This window comes from Bufo gargarizans, chromosome 4 (genome assembly GCF_014858855.1).
Source record: "Bufo gargarizans isolate SCDJY-AF-19 chromosome 4, ASM1485885v1, whole genome shotgun sequence".
NCBI lineage: Eukaryota > Metazoa > Chordata > Amphibia > Anura > Bufonidae > Bufo > Bufo gargarizans.
In genome coordinates, this window is record NC_058083.1 from 426,014,252 (window position 1) to 426,032,626 (window position 18,375).

The window sequence follows — 18,375 nt, forward strand, 5'->3', positions numbered from 1 at the left end:
AAACTGAATAAATCAGTCCAATCAGTCCATAGCAAAAAAACAGAGCTCTACTTTCAGTGCCTACAGGGAAATTTAAGCTGAGCTCAGATTGGTTGCTATGGACAAGTAAGACAGACTTACTATTTGGAAGTTATTTGAGGTGGGCTACCCTGTAGTATACAGTCTGTAGTAAAGAGAAATGCAGTATACACTATATACAGTGTGTGCACAATTATTGGGCACGTGGAATTTTAGGACAAATTTTTATTATTCAACAGTCAGACGATCCAAAAAGTCAATAAAACTGAATATAAAAAATAAAATTGAGGTTTGGGCTTTTTTCATGACATTATCTGTGCCTGCATAATTACTACTGTGCAGAGTTATTATGTAACTAAACAAAAAGGAAAATTTTCCCATCTCACTTGTCTATTTTCACCTGTTAATCCCCTTCAGTACCAAGCCACTTTTGACCATTAGGTCAAGGACAATTTCTGCAAACCCGAAGTGTCACTTTATGAGGAAATAACTTTTGAAAGTTTTGTGGTAACTAGAGATTAGCAAATTTCATATTTTGAAATTCGTTCACTCTTTGTTTATTGGTAAAAGGTGAATTGCATTATGGATTCCATTACCATGGACCATAACGCAATTCTATGACTAAATGCTTAACGGAATGCCTTTAGAGGCATTCCGTTATTAATTCAGTCAAAATAGAAGTCTATGGGCTTAAAAACTGATCCGTTCCGTTATGCAGGGGAGTCTTTTCTGTTATGCAGCCCATAGACTTATTTTGACAGAATGAATAACAATGCTTCTAAAGGCATTCCGTTATGCAGTCAGTCATAGAATTGCGTTATGGTCCATGGTAACAGAATCCATAAGGTAACTACAGTAATAACTGGAATGGGGCAACTACAGTACCCTGGAAGATCAGAATTAGGGTTATTCAGTTTAGAAAAAAAAACACGACTAAGGGGAGATCTAATTACTATGTATAAATATATCAGGGGTCAGTACAGAGATCTATCCCATCATCTATTTATCCCCAGGACTAACTGTGACGAGGAGACATCCTCTGCGTCTGGAGGAAAGGTTTGTACACAAACAGAAAAGGATTCTTTACGGTAAGAGCAGTGAGACTATGGAACTCTCTGCCTGAGGAGGTGGTGATGGCGAGTACAATAAAGGAATTCAAGAGGGGCCTGGATGTATTTCTGGAGTGTAATAATATTACAGGCTATAGCTACTAGAGAGGGGTCGTTGATCCAGGGAGTTATTCTGATTGCCTGATTGGAGTCGGGAAGGAATGTTATATTCCCCTAAAGTGAGGAAAATTGGCTTCTACTTCACAGGGTTTTTTGGTTTTTGCCTTCCTCTGGATCAACTTGCAGGGTGACAGGCCGAACTGGATGGACAAATGTCTTTTTTCGGCCTTATGTACTATGTTACCATTTCACCAATAAAACAAAAGCATGAACAAATGTTATAACCTGAAATTCGCTGAAACTCTGGTGGTAACAAATCTTACTTCATGTTATTGGCAAGTTTGAGTTGATATGTTTTAATAAAAAATTAAAAATTAAAATACACAAATTAAAATAAAAAAATTGTGTGTGAAAAATGCACAATTTTCAAAAATTGAAATTTCTCTGCTCCTGATACTTCATTAACCCCTTTAGGACACAGCCATATTTCACCTTAAAGGACCAGGCCATTTTTGCAAATCTGACCAGTGTCACTTTAAGTGCTGATAACTTTAAGGCTGGGTTCACACTTGAGCGTTGCGCAAACGCGCGTTTTACGCGCGTTTTTGACGCGCATTTTTATGCGCGTTTTTGTAATAGTAAACGCACGTTTGACGCGCGTTTGTGTGATTCACTACAGTGTCCTATGGCCACAAACGCCCCAAAAGTCGCTCATGTACTTTTTGGAGCGTCGGGCGTTTTACAGCGCGATCGTACGCGCTGTAAAACGCCCAAGTGTGAACCATTCCCATAGGGAATCATTGGTTTCTCCTTGTTGAGCGTTTTACAGCGCGTAGGAACGCGCTGTAAAACGCTCAGGTGTGAACCCAGCCTTAAACGCTTTTACTTATCCAGGCCATTCTGAGATTTTTGTTTTGTCACATATTGTACCTCAAGACACTGGTAAAATGAAGTAAAAAAAATTCATTTTTATTTATAAAAAAATAAATTTACCAAAACAAATTTTAAAAATTGCAAATTTCCAAGTTTCAATTTCTCTACTTCTATAATACATAGTAATACCCACAAAAATGGTTATTACTTTACATTCCCATATGTCTACTTCATGTTTGGATCAATTTGGGAATGATATTTTATTTTTGGGGGATGTTACAAGGCTTAGAAGTTTAGAAGCAAATCTTAAAATTTTTCAGAAATTTTCAAAAACCCACATTTTAGGGACCAGTTTAGGTCTGAAGTCACTTTGTGAGGCTTACATAATAGAAACCATGCAAAAATTACCCCATTCTAGAAACTAAACCCCTCAAGGTATTCAAAACTGATTTTACTAATGTTGTTAACCCTTTAGGTGTTCCACAAGAGTTAATGGAAATTTTTGATAAAATTTCTGAATTTCGATTTTTTTGGGCAAATTTTCCATTTTAATCAATTTTTTCCCAGTAACAAAGCAAGGATTAACAGCCAAACAAAATGCTACATTTACTGCCGCGATTCTATAGTTTGCAGAAACACCCCATATGTGGCCGTAAACTACTGTAAAGTAGGGCATAGAGGGAAAGGTGCGCCGTATGGTTTTTGGAAGGAAGATTTTGCTGGACTGGTTTATTTATACCATGTCCCATTTGAAGCCCCGCTGATGCATCCCTAGAATAGAAACTCCATAAATGTGACCCCATTTTGGAAACCACGGGACTATTTTTAGGGTACATATGATTTTTGGTTTGTCCATATTACATTTTTGTGAGGCACGGTTACCAGAAATAGAAATGCTGAAATTTCATCTCCATTTGCCAATAACTCTTGTGAAACACCTAAAGGGTTAACGACATTTCTAAAATCAGTTTTGGATACCTTAAGGGGTGTAGTTTCTTAGATGGGGGTCGCTTTTACTCTAGGGGTGCATCGGGGGCTTCGAAAGGGACATGGTGAAAAAAAAAAAAAAAAAAAAAAAAAAAAAAGGCCATCAAAATCTGCCTTCCAGAAACCATACGGCATTCCTTTCCTTCTGCGCCCTGCCACTTGGTCATACAGCAGTTTACGACCACATATGGGGCGTTTCTGTAAACTGCAGTATGTGGGTAATAAGTTTTGTTTGGCTGTTAACCCTTACTTTGTTATTGGGGGGCAAAACTGATAAAAAAATTGAAAATTTGCCAAAATAGCTTTTTTTGCACTTTTTTTTACCGTGTTCATCTGAGGGGTTGGGGGGTATTTTTAGAAAGCAGATTCTTACGGACGTGGCAAAACCTAATAGGTCTACTTTTTTTAATTTATTTATGTTTTACACTATATTATCGTTTTGGTTTTTTTTGTGTATAAAAACACATTTTAGTATCTCCATAGTCCAAGTCATTTTTTTTTTTTTTCATTTTTAGCCGATTATCTTAGGTAGGGGCTCATTTTTTGCTGGATGAAAGGAAGGTTTTATAGGCAATATTTTTGGGGGCATATGACTTTTTGATAGCTTGCTATTACAATTTTTGGGATTTAAGGTGACCCAAAAATTATTTTTTTGCACCATTTTTATTTTTTGACCATGTTCATCTGAGGGGTTGGGGGGGTATTTTTATAGAGCTGTGGCGATACCCAATATGTCTATTTATTTTAGTTTTACTAAATAATATTTTTGGGAAAAAAAACACTGAGTAGTGGTGTCCTTCCGTATCCCCCTCCTGCGACACACTCTGCACTTTTTTGGGGTCCGTCCCTTCTTTCCAGTATGGGGGACCACACCCGGAAAGTGTTGGCCAGGGACGATCCGGGCACCTACAGTTCCCGAGGTACTCCGGCCTGCTCTTTCCCAGTCAGAAAAGATCAGGGCCTTGAGGACTGCCTCATAGAACTGAACCAAGTACCAAGTAGACCGCAGCTTTTTTGTACCATGCCCAGGTTTTGCACATGGCGTTAAATAGCTTGAGGACTTGATAAGAGAGATCAACTCCTCCCATATACAGATAGTAGTTGACGATACAATCGGGCTTGATGACAGTTGCTGCGGTACCTCGCACAGGGACAGGGGTGATGCAGTTACCATGAATTGTGGACAGTACAAGGACATCCCTCTTGTCCTTATACCTGACCAGCAACAAGTTTCCAGTGGTAAGGGCACGGGTTTCACCCCTGGGGATAGGTACCTGCAGGGGGTAGGTAGGGAGGCAGTGTTGATATTTTCGCACGGTGCCACAAACTGACGTGGATCTGGCGGCGAGGGACTGGAACAAGGGGATACTAGTATAAAAAGTTATCCATGTACAGGTGGTAACCCTTATCTAGCAGTGGGTGCATAAGGAACCACACAAGTTTCCCGGTAATACCCAGAGTGGGGGGGACATTCTGGGCGTTGAATACAGGAATCTCGCCCCTCGTACACACGAAACTTGTAAGTGTACACTGAGGTACTCTCACAAAGTTTGTATAGCTTTACGCCATACCTCACCCGCTTAGAGGGAACAGAAAGAACATGCTGCATTATCTGAATAATGCAGGCATTTCCAGATTGCCTTAAACCAGGAGCGTGTCATGGCCGTACTGTAAAGTAGGGCCTGGTAGAGGACTTCCCCATTCCAGTAATGCATGACACTAGGCTTCTTGACTAAGCCCATATGCAGTACGAGGCCCCAAAATGTCCTCCTCTCAGCTGCACTGACCGAAGTCCAGCCACTGGGCCTAGCCAAAAAGGAGCCTGGGTGTTGAGCAACAAACTGTTGGGCGTACAGGTTTGTTTGCTCCACCATTAGATTTACAACGTTAACTAAACTCAACTTTAAACTCCTTCCCCCACATTTTTTGCCTACTTTCACATAAGCGTTAGTAGGGTCTGGAACAGCCTGCCTGATCAGTACTAATGCTAGCCCATGTGTGCCGGCGGAAGTCCGCTCCGCCTCATTAACTATAGTGGGGGACGGGACGGAGATATGCAGCACAGCAAACATACCGAGAGAGGGGCCGGACAAAAACTACAGCACATGTCATTCAGTTTGCAGCAAAACTAACCTGTGCTTTCCATTCTCTGGGTCAGTATGATTACAATGATACCATAAATGTATAGGTTTTTATGTCTAAATGGATTCTGTCAGTTTATTAATCTGTTGACAAACCTTTTGTGCAGCAGCAACCACAACCTCACACAGACGCACATTTTTCATTCACTGTAAATCTCCCATTTAAGTTCTCAATAGGGGTTAGGTCAAGAAAGGAAGGGGACCATGTGATTATTCTTTCATCCTTAAGACCCTTAGTGGCTAGCCATTTAGTGGAGTATGTGATAGAACATCGTCCTGCATAAAAAGCATGGTTTTCCTCAAAGATGTAGACTTTTTCCTTTAAGTTTGGGAGTTGATTTTCAGTCCATCTTCACGAAAAAGGTCCATCTAGGTTACCATTAATACCAGACCAAAACAATACCCCACCCACTACCTTGCTGGCTTCTGAGTAGAAGTGGAGCTCTGTGCCGTTATTAATCCAGCCACAGGATTGTCTATCTGGGCCAGCAAGAGTCACTCATCTCATCAGTCCATAAATAATTTGAGGGTTCTTGGCCAAGTGTCTGATTACTGAATGCCTTGTACTTCTGGACACTCCAGGGAGGTTGCAGTTGTGGAATATATGACAGCAATGGAGGATATTGGGTTCCTGGTCGCTTCACGTTTGATTATTCTTAAATCTCCGGCAGTTAATTTGCTAATTTGATATATATCTATTTTTTACTCAACACGCTTTTTGCGACCCTGTTGATTATTTGCAACAAAATGTTTGATGGTTCTGAGATTACGCCCCAATATCTTAGCAATTTCGAAGGCGCTGCATCCCTTTGAAAGACTTAACTTTTTGACTTTTCAGAATCAGTTAAATCTTTTTATTGGCCCATTTTGCCAGAGGAAAAAACAGGGGCCTAAAATTATGCACACCTTGATATACGGTCTTGATCTCTTTAGGCCACACACTCTTTCGTTGCACAAATACACATCACCTCATCATGCTTTAACCCAATAAGCATTCAAGCTTATACAGCTTTCAGTGGGAAAATGTGTAAAAATGATATGGTCAAAATACTCACTTGCCTAATAATTGCGCACACAGTGTAGTCAGTAGTGAATACACATTCAGAATGCAATGGCTACTTTCACACTTGCGTTTTTTGCCTGATCGGCAGGGTCCAGCAAAAACTCTTCTGTTACCGATAATACAACCATCTGCATCCGTTATTAACGGATCTGGTTGTATTATCTTTAACATAGCAATGTCAAAAACCACTGAAAGTCAATGGGGAACGTATCAGTTTTCTATTGTATCAGAGAAAAAGGATCCTTCCCCATTGACTTGCATTGTGGGTCACGTTGGATCTGTTTTGATCCACATCCCATGACTTAAAGAAAACCGCAGCTCTCCAGTATGGGAACGCAACCAAACGGAACACACTTTGGAGCATTCTGTTCAGTTCTGTTTTGTTCCCATTGCCAATGATTGGGGACAAAACTTAAGTGTTTTTCTCCAGTATTGAGATACTCTGCCAGATAAGAGAAATACTAGCGTGAAAGTCAATAAGTAGTGAGGACACAAGTATGTAGTATGCAGAGGAAGTGAGTGATTGCTGACCAGCAGATGCACCCTCTCCACTATGAGTCTATAGTGCAGGTACGCCTTCAGCATCCTGAAACCACACGATTACAAGGCCCAATCACAGACCTCGCTATCAGTGCTATATATTCATCTGTCCCCTCCAGCAACTGATTATTTTTTAAGATAGAGTGAAAAAGCAGGACTCCCCCCCCCCACCCCCAAATCATTGTCTCTACTATTATTCTGACATTTCACATGCTTGAAATATAAAAGTCATTCTAACTGACCTAAGAGAGGGAATGTGTAAAAAGGATTAAAATGTTATGAACTGTGAAAAACAGCTTTAATCCCTTCCAGACATGGCCATTTTCCATTATTATTTTTTTTGCTACTCTGTCTTCACAAAGCAATCAACGATTTTTTCGTATGAGTTTTTTTTTTTTACTATTTTTTATAAACTTTACATTTTTTTATTTCTTATTTGAGTCACACTAAGTGATTATAACAGGCAACCATTTGATTTGTTTATATTTATTCTGTAAGGATACGTTATGCATTACAGAAAATAGAATTCAGTATATTTCAAGGCAGTGCTGCCATCTACAGGCCTTCAGTTGAATATAACAGTTAAATGTCAGCAATCGGCCTTATCGCCAATCACAGACTTTAGCATCGGGGGTCTGCTATGTGACACTGCAGGCACCTGGCTGCTAAGGCACTTGCTCCGCTACAGAAGGAAGCCATCTCCGACATCTGCCATACTATTACGGCAGATGTCAGGAAGGTGAATGTAGCTAAGGGGAACGTAAACGTTTCTGATTTAAGAGCTCTTTGTCATGGATTTTCACCAACAGCTCTGCATAAGTTATTCAAGGTGAGTAAGTGTGCAATTGTAAAGCCGAAGAAGTAGTTTCTAAAACTCACTCAAGATTTTGAAAACTCTCATGAGTAGATGGATTGATGTGACCAAATAGAGACACAAGCAATAGTATAAAATAAACTCACAATATACTTACAAGTCATCCTTAAACTGCTGCCCATCTTCGCTATCCACAGCTAATTTTATTGCTTCTTTTTCACGTCTCTTTTTTTCTCGCTTTTCTTTTTTAGAAAGGGTCCTCTTGAAATTCTGTATTACACCTTCCTTTTCCTGCTTTTCAGGTCCATTACTCTGAGTCTTCTAAAGTTAAAGACAGAAATGCAACTGGTATTAACCTAAAGTGACCTACATTCAGAAAGGCAATTCAGAAAAAAAGTTTCACAGGCATGTCCAATCTACTATCACTGTGCATGGTCTTGCTGAATCAATTGGAAAGAATAAGTGAGACTGCTGACTAAGGGCTGTTTTTCACACGAGCGAGTCCATTGCGGGAATCGCGCTTCGTGTGCGAGTGCGATTCTCCACTGTGGACTTGCAGGAGCGCACAGCATTATCATGATTTATAATGGTGTCTCTGCTTGACCTTATTTCTACAGAATCATACTGACAGCACTCCTGCAAGTCCAGAGTGGAGGATCACACATGGAGCGTGATTCCCGCAATGGACTCGCTTGTGTGAAACAGCCCTAAGGCTACTTTCACACTAGCTTTTTTGCGGCTCAGTCATGGATCAAAACGCTTCCGTTCCGATAATAACAGTCATGAATGGATCCGGTTGTATTATGTGTTATATAGCCAAGACGGATCCTTTATGAACACCATTGAAAGTCAATGGGGGACAGATTAGTTTTCAGTTGAGTCAGAGAAAACTGATCCATCCCCACTGACTTACATTGTGTGTCAGGACAGATACGTCTTGCTCCGCTTGCAGTGTTTTTCTGTCCGCAATGGGGACGCAACCAAACTACATTTTGGTGCATTCCGTTTAGTTCAGTTCTGTCCACAGATCCTATGACAGGCCTCAATAGCAGAATCGAAAACGCAGATGTGAAAGTAGCCCTATCTATACAATCCCAGTATATGCTCCTGCTGCTAAAGCCCCACATGATTACAATACAAATATTGGCAGTCGACTTTAATAGAACAGCGCACTGTATTGAGCTATGCCATTTAAGACACTGGGCTGACACTGGAACATTAAATTATAAAATTTGTATTACAAAGACACATCTGTGTTCAAATGAGGATGATGCCAAATGTTAATCTTCCTCCTCGGAATCCAATACAACTACTTTACTTTACAAAAAAGACAAGAGCTTACAGAAAGACCTTGTATAGATCCAGATAACCAAATATATGGTTATTTTCCATACCTAAATGCTACTTTACAATCCAGGTGGAAGTACATATTTCTGTATTTCATATAATTTGAACACACAAAGGTTTACTTCACAAGAAATTTAGAGGGGTAGTCCAACCACTAAAGTCAAAATTAAAAGCTGATGTGTTTACAAGAAGAAGAAAAAAAAAAAAAAAAAAATTCCAAGCAGCTCAGTTATCATAAACAAGTTCCAGATCTTCATTGATTTTGAGTGAGGGGTTGAACAGCCCCTTTAACCTCTTCCGGACATAGGGCGTACAGGTATGCCCTTATGTCCTGGTACTTAAAAGGACACATATTTTCGATCACCGCTGCACGGCGGGTGGTGATCGGAACCCCGTGCCTGCTCAAATCATTGAGCAGGCACCTGGGGCAAATGCGCCTGGGGGGGGGTCCTGTGACCCTCCCATGTATGTGATCGCAGAAAACCGCAGGTCAATTCAGACCTGCGGTTTTCTGCGTTTCCGGGTTATTCGGGTCTCTGAAGACCCGATAACCCGGAACAGGATGGTGATGGTGGTGTGATTTCACCCCAACAATCACCATCCAGCGATCTCGAGAGGTGATGGTGACATCACCTCTGATTGGTCTGTGGGCGGGACGGCACGTAATTCAAATGATGCAAGCGCTCCTCTCCTCCTCCTTTTGCGTTCCGGAGACGGATGAGAGAGGAGCTGCTTGCACGTCTCGTCCATTGCTGTCAGTATCACCCATCTGTAACCCCAGGACCCGATCTGTGTCCCAGCAACCCCCCATCAGGTACATAGGGAAAGTTTGGGTTAGGCAGGGAAAATAAAAGGGAAAGTTAGTTAGTTTGGTAAACTTTGATTGCATCACCCTAAGTTAGGGTGTCTGGGGTTCAGATAATGCAGCATGTCCCCCCCGAAGTGATACTGCCCATGACCGTCTGTATAAGATACAGCCGGTCATCGATCACTTTGGGGCCAAATTCATGGAGGCCTATGTACCTGGAAGGGAGGTCACGGTTGAGGAGTCTCTCATTGCGTTCAAGGGGAGACTCATTTTCCGCCAGTATGTGCCCTCCAAGTGGGCGAGGTATGGCGTGAAGCTATACAAAATTTGTCAGAGTACCTCAGGGTACACTTACAAGTTTCATGTATACGAGGGGCGAGATTCCCGGATTCACCCCCCAGAATGTCCCCCCACTCTGGGCGTTACCGGGAAACTTGTGTGGAACCTTATGTACCCACTGCTGGATAATGGTTACCACTTGTACGTGGATAACTTTTATACCAGCATTCCCTTGTTCGGGTCCCTTGCTGCCAGATCCACGTTCGCTTGTGGGACCGTGCGGAAAAATCAACGCGGCCTACCTGCCCATCCCCTCCAGGTACCTATCCCCAGGGCTTAAACCCGTGCCCTTACCACTGGAAACCTGTTGCTGGTCAGGTATAAGGACAAGAGGGATGTCCTTATGCTGTCCACAATTCATGGTAACTGCATCACCCCTGTCCCTGTGCGAGTTACCGTGGCAACGTTCCTCAAGCCAGATTGTATCGTCGACTACAATCGGTAGATGGGAGGAGTTGATCTCTCTGATCAAGTCCTCAAGCCATATAACGCAATGGCAAAACCCTAGCATGGTACAAAAAAGTCGCGGTCTGCTTGGTACAGGTTGCCTTGTACAACTCTTTTGTCCTGTTCCAGAGCGCTGGCAGCACAGGGACATTGCTCCAATTCTATGAGGCAGTCCTCAAGGCCCTGATCTTTTCGGACCGGGAAAGAGCAGGCCGGAGTACCTCGGGAACTGTAGGCGCCCGGATAGTCTCTGGCCAACACTTTCCGGGTGTGGTCCCCCATACTGGAAAGAACGGATGAACCCCCAAAAAAAGTGCAGAGTGTTTCACAGGAGGGGGATACGGAAGGACACCACTACTCAGTGTGACACGTGCCCCGATCATCCGGGCCTCTGCATTGATGGTTGCTTCAGGGAGTATCACACTTCCATGGAGTACTAAATTTATATCCCAATTTAGCACTGACATCGGATTAAAAAAAAAAAAAAAAAAAAAAAAAAAAAAAAAAAACCAGGTTCTCAGACTTGACACCCAAAAAAACTAAAATAATTAAACGTAGACATACTAGGTATCGCCGTGTCGGTAATAATCTCCTCTATAAAAATACTCCATGACCTAACCCCACAGATTAACACGGTCCAGGAAAAAATAAAAATAGTGCCCAAAAATTTTTGGGGGTCACCTTACATAACAAAAAGTTGAATAGCAAGCAATCAAAAGTCATATAGCCCCCACTTTTCCATTTCAATCCATTTTTTCCGATAACAAAACAAGGGTTAACAACCAAACAAAAGTTAATTTTTATTAATCCCCCGATACTGCAGTTTACAGAAATGCCACATTTGCGGTCGTAAACTGCTGCATCAGTAAAAGGAAGGCCGCAAAAAGAAAGGACAGTTTCTGGAAGGCCGATTTAGATGGCCTTTTTTTATTGACACCATGTCCCTTTTGAAGCCCCCCCCCCCCCGCTTCCCCCAGAGTAAAAACTCCCTAAAAGTGACCCCATCTAAGAAACTACACCCCTCAAGGTATTTAAAACTGATCATACAAACGTTATTAACCCTTTAGGTATTCCTCAACAGTTAATGGCAAAATGAGATGAAATTTCAGAATTTCAATTTTTGGTAACCTTGCCTCACAAAAATGTACTATAGAGCAACCAAAAATCACATGTACCCTAAAAATAGTACCCCAAAAAATGCCACCTTATCCCGTTGTTTCCAAAATGGGGTCACTTTTAGGGAGTTTCTACTCCAGTGGTGCATCAGGGGGGTTGAAACAGGACACTGTAAATAAACCAGTCCATAAAAATCAGGAACCAAAAACCAAACGGCACTCCTTTCACTCTACGCCCTGCTGTGTGGCCGTACAGTAGTTTACGGCTACATATTGGGTGTTTCTGTAAACGGCAGAGTCAGGGCAATAAAGATACAGGCTTGTTTGGCTGTTAACCCTTGCTTTGTTAGTGGAAAAAAATGGGTTAAAATGGAAAATTAGGCAAAAAAAAAAAAATGAAATTTTCTAATTTCATCCCCATTTGCAAATAACTCTTGTGCAACACCTAAAGGGTTAACAAAGTTTGTAAAATCAGTTTTGAATACCTTGAGGGGTGTAGTTTCTTATGTATGCCTCGCAAAGTGACTTCAGACCTGTAGTGGTCCCTAAAAATTGGCTTTGTAAATTTCCGAAAAATTTCAAGATTTGCTTCTAAACTTCTAAGCCTTGCAACATCCACCAAAAAATAAAATATAATTCCCAAAATAATTCAAACATGAAGTAAACATATGAGGAATGTAAAGTCATCACAATTTTTGGGGGTATTACTATGTACTACAGAAGTAGAGAAATTGAAACTGGGAAATTTGCAAATTTTTTCCAAATTTTTGGTAAATTAGGTTTTTTAATGCAAAAAAATTATATTGTTTTTACTTCATTTTACCAGTGTCATGAAGTACAATATGTGATGAAAAAAAAAAAAAACTCAGAATGGCATAAGTCAAAGCGTTTTAAAGTTATCAGCACTTAAAGTGACACCGGTCAGATTTGCAAAAAATGGCCTGGTCCTTAAGGTGAAATAAGGCTATGTCCCTAAGGGGTTAAAGAACAGGTGGATTCCCATTTGCTATATTAACCCTTTCAGGACCCAGAGATTTTCCATTTTTGCGTTTTCGATTTTCACACCTCACAGTCCTAACTTTTATTTTTCAATACACATAGCATTGTGAGGGCTTATTTTTTGCAAGACGAGTTGTACTTTCTAATGGCACCATTTACGGTTGCATATCATGTAGTAGGAAACGGGGGCGTGGGGGAATTCCAAATGGGGTAGAATTGGGAAAAACGCAATTCTGATAAAAGTTAATATATATTTTTTTTTTATTATTTTACACTGTACACTACGCGGTTAAATTGACCTGTTATCTTCATTCACCAGGTCAGTACGGTTGCGATACCACACTTGTATAATTTTCTTGTGTTTTAATACTGAGGGGAAAAAAAATTAGTTTAGATTCTGACCCCTATAACTTTTTTTATAGTTTGTGCACGGGGCTGTGTGAGGGCTCATGTTTTGCGGGACGATCTTTACTTTTCAGTGATACAAATTTGAAAAGTGTGCGACTTTTTGATCACTTTATAAAAAAAATAAAAAATAAATGATTTGGTAGTTGAAGTGACAAAAAAAAATAATAATTAAAAAGTGCAATTTGCCAGTTTAATATTTTTTTTTCTCGCTACACCATTTGCCGTATGCCATTTATATTGTTATATTTTAATAGTACGGGCATTTACGCACGCGGCGATGCCCATTATATTTATTTTTTTATTGTTTAAGTATTTTTATTTTAAGTAAGAGGGTTGAACTTTTATTCTTTTATATTTGTAAAAACTTTTTTTTTCCTTTTCCTTTTTTTTTTAACCCCTTAAGGACTCAGGGCTTACCGGTACGTCCTAACATTAAATCGTGATTCCGGCGCCACAGGGGATAATCTGAACGGGATGCCAGCTAAAATCATTCAGCCAGCATCCTGTCACAACGCCGGGGCCGTATCGGCAATCGCAGCAAACCGCAGGTCGATTCAGACCTGCGGTTTGATGCGCTTTTTGCTGATTCTGACCGCGGGGATCAGGGACCGCGGGGATCAAACTTCAAAATGCCCCATATACATTTTTTCCACCCCCCTGCACGGTTTTATGGCGGCGGGTGGTGCGGCAGGCGGGATCGCGATCCCCCGCCTGCCTCCCCTTGAATAATCGTTGGTGTACAGTGGTTATACCAGGGTGTCAGCACATTGCTGACACCCTGGTATAAACGGCTGACATCGGTGATGCGATGTCAGCCTTTTAACCCTTTCCATACAGCGGTCTGTAGGGACCGCTGTATGGAAAGAGTTAACAGTAAGATGCGGCTCCCTCCCTCTCCCATCGGGGGCTGCTGTACCTTTGCAGGCCCCCCCGACAGGATGGTGTGACAGAGGGAGGGAGTCCCCGTCCTTACCCCTGTCTGCGCAGGTCTGGCTACAACTGAGCAGACGGGGAAGGTTCCCATGGCAACAGGACGCCTTCTCAGGCATCCTGCTGTCCATGGTGCTGAACAGATCTGTGTTATTGGGTGACAATAACTGGCAATCATTAGAAGCTAGATTAGACTATATAGCCATCATTGAAAACTTCATTTGCACTATACCAATACAATGTTGCCACCTAGTGGCCTGTATTGGTGTAGTCATCTAATAGGCTCTGATGCCTGCTTGAGGTTTCAGCCTATTAGAGCAGTGTAACAGGTTCCACCATCTCAGCCAGGGAACACTGTTACCGGAGCGAAGTGCGCAACTTCGGCTTCCGGACTGCGCAGATGCCATGGTCACATTTGACCATGGCATCTGAAAGGGAAAATATATGCGATCAGCCTTATGGCTGATCGCAAACATGTGCCGCGGGTTCTCTGCTATTAAAAATAGCAGAAACCCGGCGGCTATGGCACCCTCTGCACATGCGAGCTGGCGTCATGTTTGGAGACCGGACCTTAAGGGGTTAAATAAGAGGTCAGCCATTTGCCAGAACAATGTGAAAGTAAGAAGCACCTCCCTTTGTGTGTGCCTGGGCGCCTTGTACCCCTCCCAATTGTTCTGTGGTGGCAGCTCTGAAGTAGTTTTTAGGATCATCTACAACATAAAAATTAGAAACCTCCTCAAAAATCACTACCAGTATGGAGGTCAATCATTATACAGGGAGAAACAAATGGATGAGAGAGGAAAATAATAATAATAATAATAATAATAATAATAATAATAATAATAATAATAATAATAATAATAATAATATTATTAAATATACATACATACAGGTCCTTCTCAAAAAATTAGCATATTGTGATAAAGTTCATTATTTTCTGTAATGTACTGATAAACATTAGACTTTCATATATTTTAGATTCATTACACACCAACTGAAGTAGTTCAAGCCTTTTATTGTTTTAATATTGATGATTTTGGCATACAGCTCATGAAAACCCAAATTTCCTATTTCAAAAAATTAGCATATTTCATCCGACCAATAAAATAAAAGTGTTTTTAATACAAAAGAAGTCAACCTTCAAATAATTATGTTCAGTTATGCACTCAATACTTGGTCGGGAATCCTTTTGCAGAAATGACTGCTTCAATGTGGCGTGGCATGGAGGCAATCAGCCTGTGGCACTGCTGAGGTGTTATGGCGGCCCAGGATGCTTCGATAGCGGCCTTAAGCTCATCCAGAGTGTTGGGTCTTGCGTCTCTCAACTTTCTCTTCCCAATATCTCACAGATTCTCTATGGGGTTCAGGTCAGGAGGAGAGTTGGCAGGCCAATTGAGCACAGTAATACCATGGTCAGTAAACCATTTACCAGTGGTTTTGGCACTGTGAGCAGGTGCCAGGTCGTGCTGAAAAATGAAATCTTCATCTCCATAAAGCTTTTCAGCAGATGGAAGCATGAAGTGCTCCAAAATCTCCTGATAGCTAGCTGCATTGACCCTGCCCTTGATAAAACACAGTGGACCAGCACCAGCAGCTGACATGGCACCCCAGACCATCACTGACTGTGGGTACTTGACACTGGACTTCAGGCATTTTGGCATTTCCCTCTCCCCAGTCTTCCTCCAGACTCTGGCACCTTGATTTCCGAATGACATGCAACAGTCCAGTGCTGCTTCTCTGTAGCCCAGGTCAGGCGCTTCTGCCGCTGTTTCTGGTTCAAAAGTGGCTTGACCTGGGGAATGTGGCACCTGTAGCCCATTTCCTGCACACGCCTGTACACGGTGGCTCTGGATGTTTCTACTCCAGACTCAGTCCACTGCTTCCGCAGGTCCCCCAAGGTCTGGAATCGGTCCTTCTCCACAATCTTCCTCAGGGTCCGGTCACCTCTTCTCGTTGTGCAGCGTTTTCTGCCACACTTTTTCCTTCCCACAGACTTCCCACTGAGGTGCCTTGATACAGCACTCTGGGAACAGCCTATTCGTTCAGAAATTTCTTTCTGTGTCTTACCCTCTTGCTTGAGGGTGTCAATGATGGCCTTCTGGACAGCAGTCAGGTCGGCAGTCTTACCCATGATTGCGGTTTTGAGTAATGAACCAGGCTGGGAGTTTTTAAAAGCCTCAGGAATCTTTTGCAGGTGTTTAGATTTAATTAATTGATTCAGATGATTAGGTTAATAGCTCGTTTAGAGAACCTTTTCATGATATGCTAATTTTTTGAGATAGGAATTTTGGGTTTTCATGAGCTGTATGCCAAAATCATCAATAATAAAACAATAAAAGTGTTGAACTACTTCAGTTGGTGTGTAATGAATCTAAAATATATGAAAGTCTAATGTTTATCAGTACATTACAGAAAATAATGAACTTTATCACAATATGCTAATTTTTTGATAAGGATATATATATATATATATATATATATATATATATATATATATATATATATATATATATATATATATATAATAAATAATTTGGCATACAGTACAGACCAAAAGTTTGGACACACCTTCTCATTCAAAGAGTTTTCTTTATTATCATGACTATGAAAATTGTAGATTCACACTGAAGGCATCAAAACTATGAATTAACACATGTGGAATTATCTACATAACAAAAAAAACGCAATTAGACTTACCGGTAATTCCGTTTCCTTGAATCCACCATGACGGCCCACATTGAGTTTAAGAACCCCCCACCCCTCCACCTCCTCAGTGCTTTACAATTACCCGAAAAGGTGGAACAAAAGTAAAAGGATATTGATCCATACCCTTAAACTCCTGCATGTATATGCAACATAAATCCAAAAAAATTTTTTTTTTTTTTTTTTTTTTTATATATATTTTATATATATATATATATTTTTTTTTTTTTTTTGGGAAGGGGAATAGTATGGGCCGTCATGGTGGATTCAAGGAAACGGAATTACCGGTAAGTCTAATTGCGGTTTTTCCATTTCATCCACCATGACGGCCCACATTGAGACATATCAGATAACTAAATGGGTGGGGATATCGCCTGTAGAACCTTCCGGCCGAAAAGAGCTTCATTTGCGTCCGGAAGATTAAGACGATAGTGTCTTACAAAAGTATTAGTGCTAGACCAAGTTGCGGCTTTACAAATCTGGTCCAGCGAGACCCCTCCTTTCTCGGCCCAAGAAGAGGCCGTGGCCCTAGTAGAATGGGCTTTAACATTACCAGGACTGGGTTTGTTCTGGATCTTGTAGCAGCATTCAATAGTGGATCTGATCCATCTAGCTATGGAAGACCTGGCTAACTTCTTTCCTTTATTCTTCCCTGAAAACTGAATAAGGAGATTGTCATCCACCCTAAAATCTCTGGTAGAATCCAGGTAACGGATAACTATGTCCCTAACATCCAGGAGATGTAACCTATCACTAGACCCTGCATGTTCGGACCTAGGGATAGAGGGTAGGAAGATCTCCTGCTCTAGATTGAAAGGAGAGACTACTTTAGGGAGAAAGCCTGGGTCGAGAGTTAGACGGATGTGATCCTTGTTAATTTGGAGGTAGGGCTCTCTACACGATAAAGCCTGGATCTCCCCGATGCGTCTGGCTGAGGTGATAGCGATCAGAAAGGCAGTCTTGAGGGAAAGGTGTTTTAAAGAGATCTCCGACGAAGGTACAAATGGAGGTTTTGTTAAGCCCTCTAGTACGGTGTTAAGATCCCAGGTCGGAGTTCTGGATCTCAGGGAGGGTCTCAACCTTGCAACCGCTCTGAAAAACCTCCTGATCCATCTGTGGTTGGCCAGGCTGCAGTCATAGAAGGAGCTTAGGGCAGAAATTTGGACCTTCAAAGTACTAGGTCTAAGGCCTAACTCAAGGCCGCACTGTAGAAAGTCCAAAATTCTGTTGATGGGAGGAGAGGTGGTGTCTGGGCGCTCAACTCCTAACCAGGAACAGTATTTCTTCCAGATCTTGAGGTAGATGGAGGAGGAGGTCACCTTTTTTCTACTTGCCCTCAGAGTACGTATCACCTTTTCCGAAAGTCCTCTGCTTCTTAGTGTCTCGCTCTCAGGATCCAGGCTGACAGCCTGAACATGCCTGGGTCTGGATGAAGAAGAGGGCCCTGGACTAGAATGTCCCTCTGGAAGGGAATCTCCCACGGATCCTCCAGCGATAGCTGTCTTAGAGTGGAGAACCAACTTCTTTGGCCATAGAGGGGCTATCAGGATGAGAGTAGTCGGTTCCTCCAGGAGCTTCTGGACGACCCGAGGTAGTAGTGGTATTGGGGGAAAGGCGTAGGCTAGTCTCCAATTCCATTGTATTGATAGAGCATCGATTGCCCATGGATTGTCT

At 41.7% G+C, this 18,375-nt stretch overlaps 1 protein-coding gene across 12 annotated transcripts in view; it reads right to left on the reverse strand.

The window, feature by feature from the left end:
- Positions 1 to 18,375, reverse strand: part of AFDN (afadin, adherens junction formation factor) — a 296,787-nt gene that overhangs the window by 234,350 nt on the left and 44,062 nt on the right. For all 12 annotated transcript variants that reach the window (XM_044289638.1, XM_044289639.1, XM_044289640.1 and 9 more), the window contains exon 4: positions 7,763 to 7,926. In XM_044289638.1, the coding sequence (XP_044145573.1) occupies positions 7,763 to 7,926 (164 nt within the window). The remainder of the gene's footprint in view (positions 1 to 7,762; positions 7,927 to 18,375) is intronic.